Source organism: Gymnoscopelus microlampas (genome assembly GCF_963454915.1).
Source record: "Gymnoscopelus microlampas genome assembly, chromosome: 10".
In the NCBI taxonomy this organism is placed as follows: domain Eukaryota; kingdom Metazoa; phylum Chordata; class Actinopteri; order Myctophiformes; family Myctophidae; genus Gymnoscopelus; species Gymnoscopelus microlampas.
The window spans coordinates 19,723,620-19,740,933 of NC_139947.1; the positions used below are offsets into that span (position 1 = coordinate 19,723,620).

Below are 17,314 nucleotides of genomic sequence, written 5' to 3' on the forward strand. Positions count from 1 at the left end.
AAACTCATCTTTCTGGAGGCCACAAGAGGAGGTAGTACCAGTTTCCGGGTAGACAGACGACCCCCCTCCCCTTTTTTGTATATATATCTTTTTTTATTGTTCATGCTTTTTTATTTTGTACATACTGTAGTGTATTTTTTTCACTGTATTTTGATGTTGAATTGAAATGTTTGGTTGCTACTATATGTCATGAAATTAATTCAAGGACCCCAACGAAAACAAGTCCACAAGGACTTTTTTGGTCGGACCTTTTAGACAAAAGTATTATAAAGGTAACTGTGTTGTTTTACACTCTTTTGCCTAATAAAAATTTCAATCAATCAATCAATTTCAATCAATTGTGTTTTATCCCTTTGATAGCTATCATCTATGTATGTGCAGATATGTTCATGTAAATGCATTTTTGTCAATAAAAATGTCAATCAATCAATGATGTGTTTGCGACGGTTCAAACCCTCTTCACATACTGTGTGTTTCTCTACTGTACCCCCTTTTTCTAAAGTCAGAATGGAGGTACTCCCAAGGGCCTATTTAGATTTGTCATGCTATTTTCACATTTAATCCATTATCCATCATTGTTCAAATGTCCTGCGATAATCACCAAAAGTGGAGGTTTAAAGAGCCACACATTAACACGCTGACTGTAGGCGTGTTTCCAGTGGAGGGCCCCAATATCAACAGCACCCTCCCTAGCTCCAGGCAGCTGCTGGTTTATCTGTCTGTGAGAGTCCACATTGCACATCCTGCTGTCACATTACTTTTTAGTCAGAATGCTCTCCCTTTACAGTATGTCTTCTCAGACTCCTACTCGTTTGTAGTGCTGTGGTTGGCTGACATGACAGCAGCAGCAAGCTGTGAGGAGAGGATTGCAAGCAAGTGGAAACTAAGTAGACGTGCAACTTCCCTTTTACTACTGCACAAGACATCACAAAAGCAGCGCGCGCACGCACGCGCACACACACACACACACACACACACACACACACACACACACACACACACACACACACACACACACACACACACACACACACACACTAGTGGCAGTGTACACACAACTCCTGTGTCATTTGTAATTCTGTGTACAAATGTAAGCAAAGCGAAGGTAACCACAACAATCAGAGTTATTATAACACTGAGGTGTTTACTGTTTAAAATATAAAGATTCCTTGATAAGTGTCCCTCTTAATGCCACACCTATATTTACAAGCATACTGTACGGGTTCCAACAACACCTACTGTACGGCCACCCCAAACCCCTCCAGAGCCAAGATCATTTTCCTTCATGTTCAACCATCTGAGGTTCAGGTTAGACGAGGGTGCGCCGTCTGAGCCTGCCACTGACGGTACCAAGCCTTACCCATAGGCGCCCGTCAGTAAAGTGCCCATCAGGCAGTGGTGGAAGAGTGAAAGGTACTTTAATTAAAATCAACAATAAACGTTCTGAGCTATAGTGTGTTCTTCTCCTCCCCCTATGGAGCCCTGGCCTCAATCGCTTCGAGGCCCTTCAGTTTGTTATATAATCTCCTTCTCTGAGAAGTTGCTGACACTACAGGTACCAGTGATTGATCATGTTCAAGCTTGGGTTCAAGTGGATACAGCACAATGATATATTGTTAATGTCACTGCATTGCAGAGAATAATGAAATTCTGTTGAGCAACTCTCCAACAGTGTGCTGCATAAAAGTTAAAGATAGAAAGAAAGAAAGAAAAATGTATTAGGGTTATTGCTCCCGGCAATGGCAGTTGTAAACACAGGATGCTAGGGTAAAGGTTAGTGTTCTTACAATAGTGTACTTAGAGTGTAACCACTTAAGCCCTATATACGGTATACAAGGAATAGTGAAAATAGCTGATCTACAAAGTGTACTAATACATCTAGAATCGCTCAGAGACATAATAATCTTGCCTCTCAGTCAGTAGGCCAAGAAACTATTTTAGAACCATTATGCAAATATCTACAGTATACGCAAACACATGCACACCGATTGTAATGAGACGTGCAAGCACAAGTTGCTGCTGGGAATCTCAGTTGATCTCCTGATCAGTGTCAGGTTTTGCACAGCAATGCACCACTGACTAAAACCATAAGAAAAGGTTCACCTAGGTCACAGAGGGTGTATGAGTCATCATCTGTGATTCAACAAACCTCTGTCACAATAAATGGGTGCAATAAATTATTTCTTGTGTAGTTCTCATGTTATAGTGAGTGATGGATATACATTCTCTGCTCTTGTGTGGTTTGATAAATATCTGTTCTTTGATGGTGTACTTTAGATAAATATCGCATTGTATCGAGGAGGACCAATTATCTACCTGTGTTTTGTTGCAGTGGCATAATTTGTATTTTGTCTGTTTTAATGTTAAATAAATTGTTAACTATTGCAACCTCTGTACTGGTTTCTTCCCTCATCCTCTTACCCAGCTCACAAAGCCTCGGTTAGCCAGGTAAAGTCTAAAATGGCATGCAACAACTTCTTTGATCATTAACAGCAATAATACTATACTAACCTGAGAAATGCCTTGTCTGGGCATGTCTTCACAATGATCAGGATGAAAGAAAAGGAGGTGAGGCTGGTCAAAGGGGCGGTTCAATTACAGTAGAGACGCAATTGTAAAATACAAATAAAAATCCCTTTCCTTTTATGGTCCAAATTTGTTTGTAGTTTTAGTAGTTAACTACACAAAAATGCGAAAAGAAAAGTTTACTACTTGAATCATTGCACAAGCTACTGTAAAATTGTGTTAAACCATTAGTTTGACTACATGTAACTATCATCCAATATGGACATAGATGCTTCATCCTTCCACACAGGTGTAGGCCTACTATGATGCAATTAATCAATTAACCATCATATTTTCTGTGGCATAAATGGTGGTGGCATGAGAAAAACATCTAAAGTGACTTCAGTCACAAAGACTACACAACTGACAGTGACTAAAGTGACACCTGCACACATTCAATGACCATGATGCTCATCCATTAGTGTTATGTAAGGAAAAACAACTCTTCCTTACTGAGAATGTCAATGCAAGACGTGATCAGACTGTGAGCAAGAACAGTCAATCGCATAGAGAGGAATGTTATACTAGGGATGTTATAGTAGGGTTGCAGTTCATAATCCCCGTACAAAGATAAATGTATGCACATTTGAAAGTTCAGTGGGGCGGCCAAACAAACAGACAAACAAACAAACAAAACAGGCACTGGTCTACAGAGATTTGGGGAAATAAGTGATATGATCAGTTGAGTCATCCTTCACCATATTCTACTGAAGGATGTGGCAGAGTGCATGTTTGACATACAGGTACACCAAGAGAACAGGCCTGTAGGCCAGGGTACATGGGAACAGTGGCATAAACGTCAACTCTGAGATGCATTATAAAGTGATACTGCCACCTGCTGGACAATGCTTCACTTTACAATGATCAGTAGTAGATATTGTATTTGTATTTATTTATTCAGTGCTCAAACCTCAAACTCAAACCTTTGACCAGTTTTATTTAAACCCAGAAATAAGTTATCTGCCAATTATGTAGATGATGATAAATGATAAATATTAATATAATTGTTGTAAATATGATGACACTGTCCCGAAGGCGTAGGCTACTGGTCGTCACCCTTAATGAGAGGCACTGAAGGGGTCAGCCGTCCCATCATAATCATCATAATCATCACCGTCATCGTCACCGTCGTCATGTCTCACACAATTTGTTTTGTGGCTCATCGTAATGCCTGTTATTGGCTATACAGGTATGTCCTGGATGTGTGTGTACACATTATTCTACTTGTCCCAGAAAATATTCCCCATTGCAATTATATTTATATTTTTTGTGGTTTGATAAGATAAAACAGACTTTCTAAAATGTATTATTCATATGACTTTATTCTTGAAAAGCAATTCTTTTTCATGTTGACAGTATATTTTTATTGGTTATAGAGAAACTGCAGCTCAGGCTTGGGCTGTGTGACTAGCGAGGATCAATCAATCTCTCAATTAGTGTTTGCGGATTATTTAGTAAATCAAGTTTTCTGAACACATCTTGAAATTCTATAACATGTTTACCAAGCAATCAAAAATATGACTTTTCATTTTATAATATGAAAAGTAAGTAGTTGCACAATCATGTAAGACATGTATATGATACACCATTACACCCATTATTCAGTTACTGGATTATTGATGTTCCTGGCGGCTCTGATGGCTGATTTCACGGCTGTTTCTATCCAGGCGTGAGGCAGCGCTGCATGTTCTCCAGCAAAGTGCACCCTGCCCACGTTGGCGAACAGCTCGGCAGCAAACTCTTCATGCTGGAAGGGGGTGAAGAGAGCGTAACCACCCAGGCTGTGTTGGTCAAGACTCCACTTCTTCACCACCACGCCTGTACACAGATCTTTGATGTCATCATTTCCATGGATCTTCATCAAACAACTCAAAGCCATTTCTTTCAGCTCTTCGACACTCTTCCCCAGGAAGAGGGACGAGTCATCGGACCAGGTGTAAGAAGCAAGGAGGACACCGATCTCCTTGTTCTCAAAACTATGACTGGGGTAGTAGGTGAAGCGAATAGGCAGGTCAGTGATGCTCCTTCCACCACAGATTCCATCATCCTTCTCCCAGAACTTCTGACTGAAGGTGAGGAAGATCTTGGTGGGGCCGTCATAGTGAACCTGACGCATGGCGTACATCTTCTTGAGAGGCAAACGAGGCTGGAAGTCAATGAAGAGGGTGGCCTTGGCAGTGGCAGTCACCAGGACAAAGTCTGCCGGTAATTGCTGAATTAACACATTGTCAGTGACAGTGTGCACGGTGACGCCACCATTTGAATGATCAATGCGCTTGACTGTGGTGTTGAGGATTGCTTTGATTGGCAGATCTTTGTGGAGGGCCTGTGGGAGGAGGTCGAACCCTCCTGTCACTTCAAAGTATCTAGTACTAAAAGGAAAACAAAACAGATCGATCTCTTATAGATAAAACGTCACTTAGTGAACCTCGTCAATCTTTTAAAATGTATTTTCCACTTAAAATCATTGCAACTTACATAACTTTTAAAATAAAATAATGTGATATTTGACAGAAAGCATCTACCATTACACAACTACCATAGATGGTTTTTGAAATATTTTTGTGGGAATCATTTTAACCTCACATAATGGTTAACTTCTTTTAATTTGCTGAAATAGGCTAAAGGAGGACTAAACCTTACTAGATTTCTGATCTCCGTTTGAAAATTCGGTTCCTCTGCATGCAGGCAGGCTCTATTAGCTCAGACTCAGAGGTTAAAATTGCGGCACTCATGCAGGAAATCATAGTGCGGTGGAACAGGAAAGATACATATTGCAGCTTTAACTATTAACTTATTGCCCTTTCTGAGTAACTTTCCCAAACATTGACTGAGGGATTGCTTTGCTGCTTGGATCACATATTTTCAAAATGGCACTTCATCCCTAACAATATCTTGTCAATATGCTCATGACTGCTCATGCACTTAAAGAGCTGTACCACAATATGAGAATGCTAATGTACTGTAGTGTAGTTTGACTTGCGATCCTCGTTAAGTTGGTTCCAAGTTCCAATAATGATTCCTTTCTTCGTCTTCTCTAATGTAATCTTGTTGACTGCACACTAAAGATTTTGAACTAGATTCTTACTCATTGTCGTCACTGATTTCTGTTTTAGGCCTATATAGCATTTCCGTCAGCGACGTGTAGAAGAGAGAACCCTCATCCAGGATGTCCCCAATCATCTTTACGGCACCTGGACTCAGCCCTCCTTCATTCACAAGATAGTCCTGTTCAAGAGATAAATAGTAAATGCCACATTTATATTAGCGCCTTTATGCAAAGCACTTTACAATGTGGATATTATCCATCCACACCCATTCCCTCACAGACGGCGGAGGCAACCATGCAAGGCTGCCTCCGCCATCTTCATCTTCGTTGAAGATGCGCGCCTGCAATGGACAGGTCTATGGAAATAAGCCCAAAAGAAGCGACTATAGGGTGTACCAATGTCGCGTCACCAAAAGTTCGCCACGCCCCCTTTTCGACGCTACAGCCCTTGAGGGGTCAGACTGTACGTAGAGACGCGCTTAAGACTAGAGAGTGACGGTGGTTTGTGTTTGTAAACATTAACTTCTTTGCCGACTACATAGTGATCAGTGCACACTGTGTGGCTGGTCTATGAGAAAGCTGTTCACATGTCGCAGCTCGTCTCCTCTTCAAGATTGAATACAGTGTGAGGCTAACAATGTATTCAAGAGACGTAGTATGGCTTGGATCTCAGCTGTACCACACAAAGATTTAACGTTCAACAACCTACCCAAGTACAGCCGTGTTTGTTCACGTAATTTTCTCAAAGGTCCATTTTTACTAAAAACATGAAACTGCTATTTTGTCTCTGCTAACTAAAAGTAACTAGGTAATACAACTAGGGTGGTCCAGAGTGTTAAGTTACTTTTTTCCCCTCTCTAACGATCTGACAGGCGGGCTGCTCTGCTCATAGACCGAACATTCCACTACCGTGCAAGGTCTCCAACTTTAATAAAAATAAACAAAAGTATTTCACTATTAACGAAAACAAAGGCAGTTTTGTGTTGTTGAAAGTTTCGGTGAGTAGCGAAATAGCTTTGTTTATTTTTTATGTAAGTTTGGAGACCTTGCACGGTAGTGTAATGTTCGGTCTATGAGCAGAGCAGCCCGCCTGTCATAGCGTTAGAGAGAGAAAAAAGACAATAACACTCTGGACTATCCTAGGCTATGTTTTTGGTAAAAAACTCACCATTGTGACTGAGTAAAAAAAAAGAACACGGTCGGGTCACTGTTTACAAGCTGTTTATGTACCCTCCGGCCCCAACCCTCCAGCCCCAAAAATGGCCGCCGCTACCAAGTTACACATGTTGACGCCCCCTTTAGGATTTTTTGGTACACCCTATACATGAGCACTTCAAACCTATTATTCAAACCATTCTGACTGACGGCGCACGCTCTGCTGCGACGACACGGGTCTGTTCGCTTATGTGTTTAGTTTTTGTTTAGTCTTTTAGTTTGTTTAACGTTGCGTCCTGTCTTTCTGTCTGAGGCCCACTATCTGGCTAAACGCACATCATGCTGGACATGTACAGAATAACCTGGATTATATTTATAATCCTCTGGATCATTAATGACAGCTCCACGGTGGCCCCCGAGCCTAGCCTAATGTTAGCAACGGGGGTTAGCGGTGGCTATGGAGGAACACTCAGCTACACCTACAGCCGGGATGATCTTCTCCAACTACGGTCCTCTATCCTCTGCAAAATGGGACCGGTGGGTATACCACCGGAGATCCGTCCAAGGAAAAGGGGGAGACGGGGGGGTGTCCGTACCAGACTGAGGAAGCGTCGCTTCAGACCCCATCTCCCCTCCATCATCTTGGCCAATGTTCGCTCTCTGAGGAACAAGATGGACTTATTACACGCCCGGTGCCGTCTGGAGAGAGCCTACAAGGAGGCTTGTATCATCGCCTTGACTGAAACCTGGCTCGATGAGGACATATTGGACTCTGCTGTCAGCCTGGACGGTTTCACCGTCATACGGGCAGACAGGACAGATCAGTCGGACAAGGATGGTGGCGGGGGGGTCTGCATCTATGTGAACAACAGGTGGTGTAACAACATCAAGATCCACAACACGGTCTGTACACCTAACATGGAGATGCTAACCCTGTCACTTCGCCCTTTCTATCTCCCAAGAGAATTCCCAACTGTGGTCATCGGGTGTGTTTACATCCATCCCAAAGCCAACTGTAGGATAGCAGCAGAGCAGGTAGCCGAGGCAGCTAACTCTCTGATGGCTAGGTACCCTGAAGCCCCGGTGTTCTTTATGGGAGATTATAACAGCTGTAGACTCGAGGGGGTTTTGCCCTCTTTCCATCAATATGTGGACGTTCCCACGAGGAAAGAACGTACCTTGGATCTATGTTATGGAAATATTGATGATGCTTTTAGTGCGAGAGCGCACTCTCCACTCGGACGCTCAGACCACAACATTGTCTTTCTGCTTCCGCACTACAAGCCGGAGCTGAAGCGATCCAAACCGCAGACCCACTGCACCCCCCAGTGGTCGGAGGACGCAATCGCACAGCTGCAGGGCTCTCTGGCATGCACGGACTGGGACGTCTTCCAAGGCGACTTGGATGAGAAGGTTTCCGTGATCACCGACTACATCAAGTTCTGTATCACCACCACTATACCCACAAAGACAATAAAAAAATACCCAAACTCCAAACCATGGATTACTCCTCATATTAAACATAGTCTCAGAGAAAAGCAGAAGGCATTTCAACGCCAGGATTGGGCCGCCCTCAAAATTATCGATGGGCAAATTAAGAATGAAATTCTTAATGCAAAACTCAAATACAAAAACAGTCTAGAACAGGAGTTTAGTAACATGAACACAAAACAAGCTTTCAATAAAGTCAAAATCCTAACCGGTGGTGAGACAAAACAAAATAACTGTACAACTCCAGATCCTACCATTTTTGCAAATACACTGAATACTTTTTATAAACGGTTTGACAGTCAGGACTACTCTGCTGCCTGTGAGGAACTATTGGGAGCCCTCCCCTTCCAGGAGCCTTCACATCCCCCCTTCACCCAGGAGGATGTACGACAGCTGCTGGCCAGGTGTAAGCCTGGCAAGGCACCAGGGCCGGATGGCATCTCGGCGAAGGTGCTCAAGCTCTGTGCCATGGAGCTCTCCCCCATCCTTCACTCCATCTTCTGGGAATCCTACAGGACAGTGTCTGTACCCACCCTCTGGAAAACATCCACCATCATACCGGTACCCAAGAAACCCCGCCCCTCAGAACCTAACCACTATAGACCGGTTGCATTAACATCAATAATGATGAAACTTATGGAAAGACTGATACTGAACATCATCCTGCCAGCTGTCAGGTCACAGCTGGACCCGTATCAGTTTGCCTACAGGGCCAAGAGGGGGACAAAGGATGCTGTGGCATGCCTCCTTCATCCCCTTCTCCAACACCTGGATTCATCAAAGGACAATTTTGCCTCTATTCTCTTCGTTGACTTTAGTTCTGCCTTTAACACCATTCAACGCCATCACATGATTAAGAAACTGCATCACCTCAGCATCCCCGCACTCCTCATCCACTGGATTCACAATTTTCTGAGTAATAGACCGCAAACAGTTAAAGTAGGCTCATCATTTTCATCAACTGTCATCACAAACACAGGTGCCCCTCAGGGCTGTGTTCTCAGCCCCTTCCTCTACACACTATACACAAATGACTGTTTCAGCCCCTCACCCACCAACATTACATACTTTAAATACTCTGATGACACTGCCTTTCTTGGACTGCTCAATGACAATAACTCTATCACAGACTTCCACAACACCATCTCCCATTTCACACAGTGGTGCACAGACAACTACTTAGAGTTGAATGTGGACAAAACAAAAGAACTGGTCATTAACACAACTCAAACTGGACTCAACCCACTCCTCATTCATGGTAAAACAGTTGAACAGGTTGACAGCTTCACATATCTTGGACTCACACTGGACAATAAACTTAGATTTAATCAACACATTACATCTATCCATAAACGTTTTCAGCAAAGGCTTTATGTGATCCGCAAGTTAAGATCACTATCTGTTGCCCCTCATCTTCTGCTATTACTGTACAAAAGCATCATTCAACCCGTTTTACTGTATTGTTCCGCATGTTTTTTCACCATACTGTCCATGCCTAACAGGAACAAACTTTACAGTATCACCCGGATTGCCTCCAAAATCATCGGACTTCCCATACCCACACTTGCTGATATGAACAATAAGGCCATCACACGCTTAGCACTTTCAATAACAAATGACACTGATCATCCCCTGTATCGCTACTTTGACCTCATGCCATCTGGTCGGAGATACAGAACCTTAAAGTGGAAAAAGGTTCGTTTTAGCAGGAGTTTTGTCCCCTCAGCCATCGCGGCATTAAACCAACTGCCCCGTCCATAGGAGGGTTTTCCGTGTACAGTGGGGACCTCATGTCTTTGTCTTGTGATATGTTGTTTTTGTTGTCATGTTGTTATGTTGTTTTTGTTGTGAACAGACCTTGTGAAGACAATTTTCCCCTTGGGGACAATAAACATTATTATTATTATTATTATTATTATTATGTCGGCTATTAAACAATGTGCATATTTATATATGTTGGCTATTTGAAAATAGACGATCTACAAGCTCACAACCGCAACCCGCAACTACCATTATTTACAAGCAACTTTACAGAAAAACAAGCCCAACGTGGCTTATAAGAAGCAGACCTGGCAAGACTGGCAGAACGGCAGAGAGCACACGAAGAATGCATTGGGGATAATGGCTTGCGCAGTCTTCTCTTAAAGCCAATGGATTCTGGCACAGTGATTGGTTTTATTATTGTAACGCCCAAACCACACCTATGTATAATGTATAGGTGTAGTGCAGGTGTTTTGCGGATAAGACTAGTGTCCCAAAATAGCAACTTTTGCACGGGAACGCCACCCTATGTATAGTGGATTTAGCCAGTCTGGCCCTAAATAGAGCCCCTAGTGTATTCTGACATGCAAATGTATTTTGCATTTAAAAAATACTTAACATGACCAGAAACCTTTAAACAGAAAGATCGACTTTCTTGTATCTCTTAACTTGATCTGAGCTGCTGTCCACTCATTACTAGGCAGTAGAAGGCCTTGTAGGGATGTCAAAATGTCACATCTAGTGCTAAACAGAAATGTGCACTATTTGATTTACATATAATAAGTTGTTTTATCGAGGAGCTTTCCATATGCAGTGCCGTTATAACCATAAGCCTGATATAAAATGCAGTGAAACATTTTGTTGTTAATATGAGGTTTGGCACTTGGTATCACGTCCATGATCATTCAGTAATAATCTTTATCCAAGGATATTGGACAACAATTCTTGACAGTTGCTTCACATAAAAGAGATATTTGATGAAACATTGACAATTTGACAGCCTCAAAAACAAATTGTAGTCATTTGAATACAAAAGTGCTTGTCTTTTTGCAAGCTGTGAGTAAACTATATTCATTGGTAACTCAATAAACTTAAATGGATGAAAATGATCAATTCAATTAGATGTTTTGATTAATGAATTCAATTATTTTTAGATTAGTTTATAGCTTAGTAATCATTAGTAGCTGGTGCACATACATGAGTATGTATTTACCTTTACAGAGTAATGACCATACTTCTTCACCATGGCTGGGACACCATTCTCTTTCACTTCGTTGAACACCTGCAACAAACCAAACAATGTTAAGTAGTGGAAATTACTTTATGTTTTGGTACAACTGATAACGTGATTCTTTATACAGTATGAGTATCTCTTACGGACCTTCTGCAGAGCATTGTCAAGGAGATCTTCAGCTGACTTTCCACTCTCATCAGCAGGGAGGTTATACTTCAGAATGTCTGGGCGATGAATGACAGCGGAAGCTCTGTGGTTCTCTCCATTAACCAGGTAGAATGTGTTGTCATTCAAGTCTACAAATTTGTTCAATTTCACATCCAGTTTGTCGATAAGTTCCATGATAATTCTGGTGAAGAAGATTATTATAACAATGTTATATCTGTGTATTTTATTTCATTTTAATTAAATTAATTCTCCCTTAATGAAAGGGGCCAACTGCTGTATTGGACAAATGTGGGAGTGTACGTTTTTTGTCCATAAATTAGGTGAAATTAAGGTTAACGGTGCCAAAAGTTAAAGATTGAGCTAAGAGGCTTTGTGCCTGGATGAGAAAGGTCATTACATGGACAACGTCAACAACATGTTACTGCCACCCACTGAGAATGACAGACCCGGGCTGACACAAGCCTGTCAATGCTGCTTTTTAAAGTAAGAAGTTGTATAACACAAATTACAATATATAACCGGCAGCAAACGGTTTATGCTCTCAGAGCATAAACTATTCACAATATTTTTTTTTGGTTAAAAGCATGAAAAAAAACTAACCATAACATAGGGGTGTAAGAATGTACTATTAATATCAAATATCAACTTATTAATATCAACTTTTTTGTATGTGTTTTTTTGTATGTGTTTTTGCCCTTTAAAATAGTGTCCAAGATCGTTGTCAACTCCGTCAAATTTCTACAAAAACATAATTTAATCAGGCAAAAACAGGTTTAGCTATATTCTAAGGTCCCCTGTCTCACTTCCCGGTTTAAAAAAAGGCGAGAAAGCTGCAAAGCACTGGTAAGCTTTCTTTTTTTTGATAAATGCTCTAAATAATATTACTATCTGGTGTGTCCAAGCCATAACATGTCAACTCCGTCAGTCCTTCTAAATCCAAACAAAATTTATATTTTAAAGAAAAAAAGTGTGATTCTATTAGCATTAATAGAACCTAAGTTACTTCAAAAAATAAATTGTAAACTCACTACGACTGTGGAATGAAAAAAAAAGATTTTGTCAACTCTGTCAGACTCCGTCAGATGTCAACTCCGTCAGATATGCCTTCTTATGGAGTTGACATCTAAAAAAAAACTGTGGGAGGTTGGCCCATTACATGGTTTAATAATCAACACTTTGATCTTTTAAAATGTCTTTTCCCGGCATAATTGAATACATAAAAAGAAAAAAAAAAAAGTTTTGTTCCGATTCTCAAAAATGGGTGATATACACGATTGTCATGATTGAGTGAGTCAATGTGATTCAACTTTGATTACATAAGAACTCTCATATTTGTATGGAATTTGTGTCGGTGCTTTGGAATTCACTATCCAAGAAACCCACTTTTGGTTACTGGGGATTCGCATTGGTCCTAGATCTGCATACCAGCCTTCTTCACTTCTGTGAGTCTGCACACGGCCTCCAACACGATCACTAGCCTCAAGTATCGTTACCTTCGAGACCAAACAACACAGCAAAATATATTTTTCATTGAAAATTGGTTTCTGTCGTTTCATTCTCTTCCCTCTTTTCAATTGACAGTGAGGACAGCTGAACGTTCACAGAGGTTTACAGGGTCTATCTTTCCAGGTGACCAACCCCAGCCAAAGGACTGCCACACACAGCTGCCAACACAGCTCAACACAATTAAAGGAGCACTTCACGCATTTTCAACATATCTTCATATATTGCTCCTCACCAGTGGTGGAAAGTAACTAAGTACATGTAGGCTACATGTACTTAGTACAGTACTGTACTTAAGTACAATTTTGAGGTATTTTTACAGTACTTTACTTATTTCCAATTTCCAATACTTTTACTTTCTCCTCCATTACATCTCAGAGGCAAATATTGTACTTTTACTCCACTACAATTATTTTAAAACTTTAGTTACTAGATTTTGATTATTATTACAAAACATACATTAACCACTTGAATCGGCCCTATATTTATTTCGGCCATTTGAAAATAGCCGATCTACAAGCTCACGATGCGACGCATTGTGAGCTTGTAGATCTGCTATTTTCAAGAGATTTTTATACATTTGAAAACTTGTAATGGGACATTCTGCATAATGAGTACTTTTACTTTTGTTACTTTAAGTACATTTTGGTGCCAATACTTTTATACTTTTACTCAAGCACATTTTGAATTCCGGACTTTTACTTGTAACAAAGTATTTCTACATTGCAGTATTGATACTTTTACTTATGTTTTCCACTACTGCTCCTCACTAATGCTTATTAAAATACGTTGCCATTTTTGTCTATTAAGTCTGTGTCTCAGAGGAGGGCTGTGGACAGTGCAGGAACCCGCCTAACAGTGACATCATCGGTAGGCAGGTTTGGACATTTCAAAATGTATTTTTATTTTTATTAATGCAAGAACCCGACTTCTATTTTAGCATGCTAACTTTCCAGGAAGAGAGAGGTTGTAGTTTCTATTAGGTTAAAATGCTCCGCAATTGATGATGTCACAGGTAGGTAGGCAGGTTTCTGAACTGATACAGAATGAGTAGACAGAAATGGTGTCATCTTAGAGCATTAGTGAGGACCAATTATAAAAAGAAAATGACAACCACTGAGGTTCACCTACCGTATGCCCAGCATCACCCAGTAACTTGGCTGCAGTGAGGCCGGCCATTCCAGCTCCCACTATAATGATGTTCTTAGGATCCTGTGTCTTTGGAAGACCAATTTTCAAGATGTTCAGAAGCTCCTCATAGTCCTTGTAGTTCAACTAAACTTCAAATCTACATTATTATGTGATGTCATCAGCAGAATATTTTGGCATCTGCCATAAAAAAGTGAAAATATCTGCTACAATCTCTCTATGACACACACACACACACACACACACACACACACACACACACACACACACACACACACACACACACACACACACACACACACACACACACACACACACACACACACACACACACACACACACACACACACACACAGATTAGTCACAAAAGGGTTCACACGAGCTGCATGCACGCTTAAAATGTCTTACATTTTCTTTTCTAGTTGTAGTATAAGATGATTAATTTTCTTTTAATATGTTTTGTTTAATTGGGATATGAACCATACTTGGAATGTGTGTTGCCATTTGGTAACAATAAGCCATGCAAAGTCATGGTTTACAGTGACTTTAGGCACACTTGTTTCATTTAAAAGCACATTCAATGCACATCATTAATATACATCACAAAAATAACACACAATTTGTAAAGTTGGAAAATCTTACCCAAGTGTCGAGTGTGAATGTCAAACAGGTGATCAATCCATCTGATTCTGCTGGTTAGTGATGCTGCCTTTATAGAGGAAACTCAGATACAACCATGGGCGTAACTTGTGGGCCTGACCAATGGTAACCCTGACCAATCTGTCCTCTTAGCGTGGTAAGGAGGTGCAGCTCAGGATGTTTTCTGCAACATTTATTTCACTATTGTTTCCTGTTAGCCTAATACCTTGGCCTACCGAGAACCCCCAGATCAGGGCCGTTGTTATGCCCCAGTCTAGGGGTGTCTAAGACACAACATGTCCAATTTCCCAAGCAGCCACAATGATAGAAATTATGTTTCAATAAATATAAAGTATTTATTTACAAAAGAAATAAACGAAAAACATAGTAGTAATCATAATCAGAATAAGCAGTAACATAATATGGATTTCAAACATTATACATACAGTATATAGTATACTGTAGCTTGGTGATAACGTGTGGATAAACACAACAAACAAAAGAGAACTAATGGAAAATAATCAATCTAACCTAATAAAACTAAATCTAAAAAACAATAACTTACCTAAATCAAAAGATCAAACACACAAGCTCTAAAGAAGAGTAACTTGAATGAATCTACATATTACATCAAACAAACTAACAAAGCAAACACAAGCCTGAATGTGGGACCAGTTGGGAAGAATTACCCCACCAATTATCTCCAGGGAGTTCCACAGACCTATTTGCATGTAGCAGCACACAGACACACAGCCTTGACAGACACATCCATCCCAACTATATAATAATATAACAATAACAACGGAAATATAACAAAATACGACCATATTTGTTACACCCCCTTCCAAAGAATGAAATATCCCATCATGTGATGTCTATTTTTTTTTCTTTCTTTTTTTACTTTTTTACGGGGCCAGAGCTCTGCTCTGGACACGTATTGTTATTCGCATTATTCTGTCACTTCTTCTTCTTCTGCCACTTTTCGCAGTTCTGGCTGAACCGCGCTGTCGCTTTTTACGAAACTCGGCCATATGGTAGATGGTCATGAAAAACGATCAAAAAATAATTCTCACAATCTTTCGTCCAAAGGTGGCGCTATAGCACTCAATTGAAAATGCCAACTTTGACCAGGTACAACTCATGCCCTGTTTGACCTACAGCCATGAAACTTGGATACACATATGCGTCTCCTCATGCTGAACAACTTTCACCCTCTGACTTTTGACCTCTGACCTTTAGATCTCCCACCATTTTGAATTATATGAAAAACAGTCATTGGCTCCTAACTTCTGCATTTTTTCACTTATGGAAAATCCGTTGGAAATTTTTGTAGGCAGTGGTCCAAGGTTCAAGTGCTAAACGTTTCGTGCAGATTGCTCAAAAATCCCAGGAGGAGATAGATTTTAACTATTACAGTTTAAAGAAAATTATTCATCTGTGCCTAAAACATACATGCAGACTCACATTTCTTTGAAACTTTGCAGAAATGTACAGGGTCATTCCAAATATCACTGAAACCAATCTTACTCCAATTGGCCAAAAGGGGGCGCTATAGCAATTTTTTGAAAAGGCAGACTTTAAACAGGCATAAGTCATGCCTCGTTTGGCCGAAAGTCGTGAAACTTGCTTACACATGTGCCTTGACTCATGAGGAACACACGTATCGATTTGACCATTAAGCTCCGCCCTTAGATTTTCCGCAATTTTGAGCAGTTTGAAAAATACTTGTTTTTGCCAGTTCTGGCTTAACCGTGCATACGCTTTTTACGAAACTCGGCCATATGGTAGATGCTCATGAAAAACTACCAAGAAATAATTCTCACACTCATTCGTCAAAGGGTGGCGCTATAGCACTCAATTGAAAGTGCCAACTTTGAACAGGTACAACTCATGCCCTGTTTGACCTACAACCATGAAACTTCGATACACACATGCGTCTCTTCATGCCCGACAACTTTCGTGGTCTGACTTTTGACCTCTGACCTTTAGATCTCCCACCATTTTGAATTATATGAAAAACAGTCATTGGCTCCTAACTTCTGCATTTTTTCACTTAAGGAAAATCCGTTGGAAATTTTTGTAGGCAGAGGTCCAAAGTTCAAGTGGTAAACGTTTCGTGCAGATTGCTCAAAAATCCCAGGAGGAGATAGATTTTAACTATTACAGTTTTATGAAAATTATTCATCTGTGCCTAAAACATACATGCAGACTCACATTTCTTTGAAACTTTGCAGAAATGTACAGGGTCATTCCAAATATCACTGAAACCAATCTTACTCCAATTGGCCAAAAGGGGGCGCTATAGCAATTTTTTGAAAATGCAGACTTTAAACAGGCATAAGTCATGCCTCGTTTGGCCGAAAGTCGTGAAACTTGCTTACACATGTGCCTTGACTCATGAGGAACACACGTATCGATTTGACCATTAAGCTCCGCCCTTAGATTGTCCGCAATTTTGAGCAGTTTGAAAAACACTTAAACCCAGGATTTTTCAGCTATTTGCGTGAAACTGTATCATCTGTGTGATCTCCTTTTTCACAGTTACTTGTCTGTTGGGCCAATGGCGTCTCCCTTAAATGAATGCCTCACAATCTCAAGGT

At 40.6% G+C, this 17,314-nt stretch overlaps 1 protein-coding gene across 2 annotated transcripts; it reads right to left on the bottom strand.

The window, feature by feature from the left end:
* Nucleotides 1-3,869: 3,869 nt before the first annotated feature.
* On the bottom strand, nt 3,870-14,748 carry LOC311053471 (L-amino-acid oxidase-like). 2 transcript variants are annotated; one of them, XM_084069011.1, is made up of 7 exons: nt 14,718-14,748; nt 14,058-14,292; nt 12,807-12,916; nt 11,403-11,604; nt 11,235-11,303; nt 5,654-5,793; nt 3,870-4,931 (listed from the first exon to the last, which is right to left on the bottom strand). In XM_084069011.1, exons 2-7 carry the CDS (start codon nt 14,103-14,105, stop codon nt 4,163-4,165), a joined length of 1,338 nt encoding a protein of 445 aa, XP_083925137.1. In that variant the 5' UTR covers nt 14,106-14,292; nt 14,718-14,748; the 3' UTR covers nt 3,870-4,162. The 2 variants fall into 2 exon arrangements, with proteins under 2 accessions (XP_083925137.1, XP_083925136.1); XM_084069010.1 differs by having other exon boundaries at nt 3,870-4,937.
* Nucleotides 14,749-17,314: the final 2,566 nt, after the last annotated feature.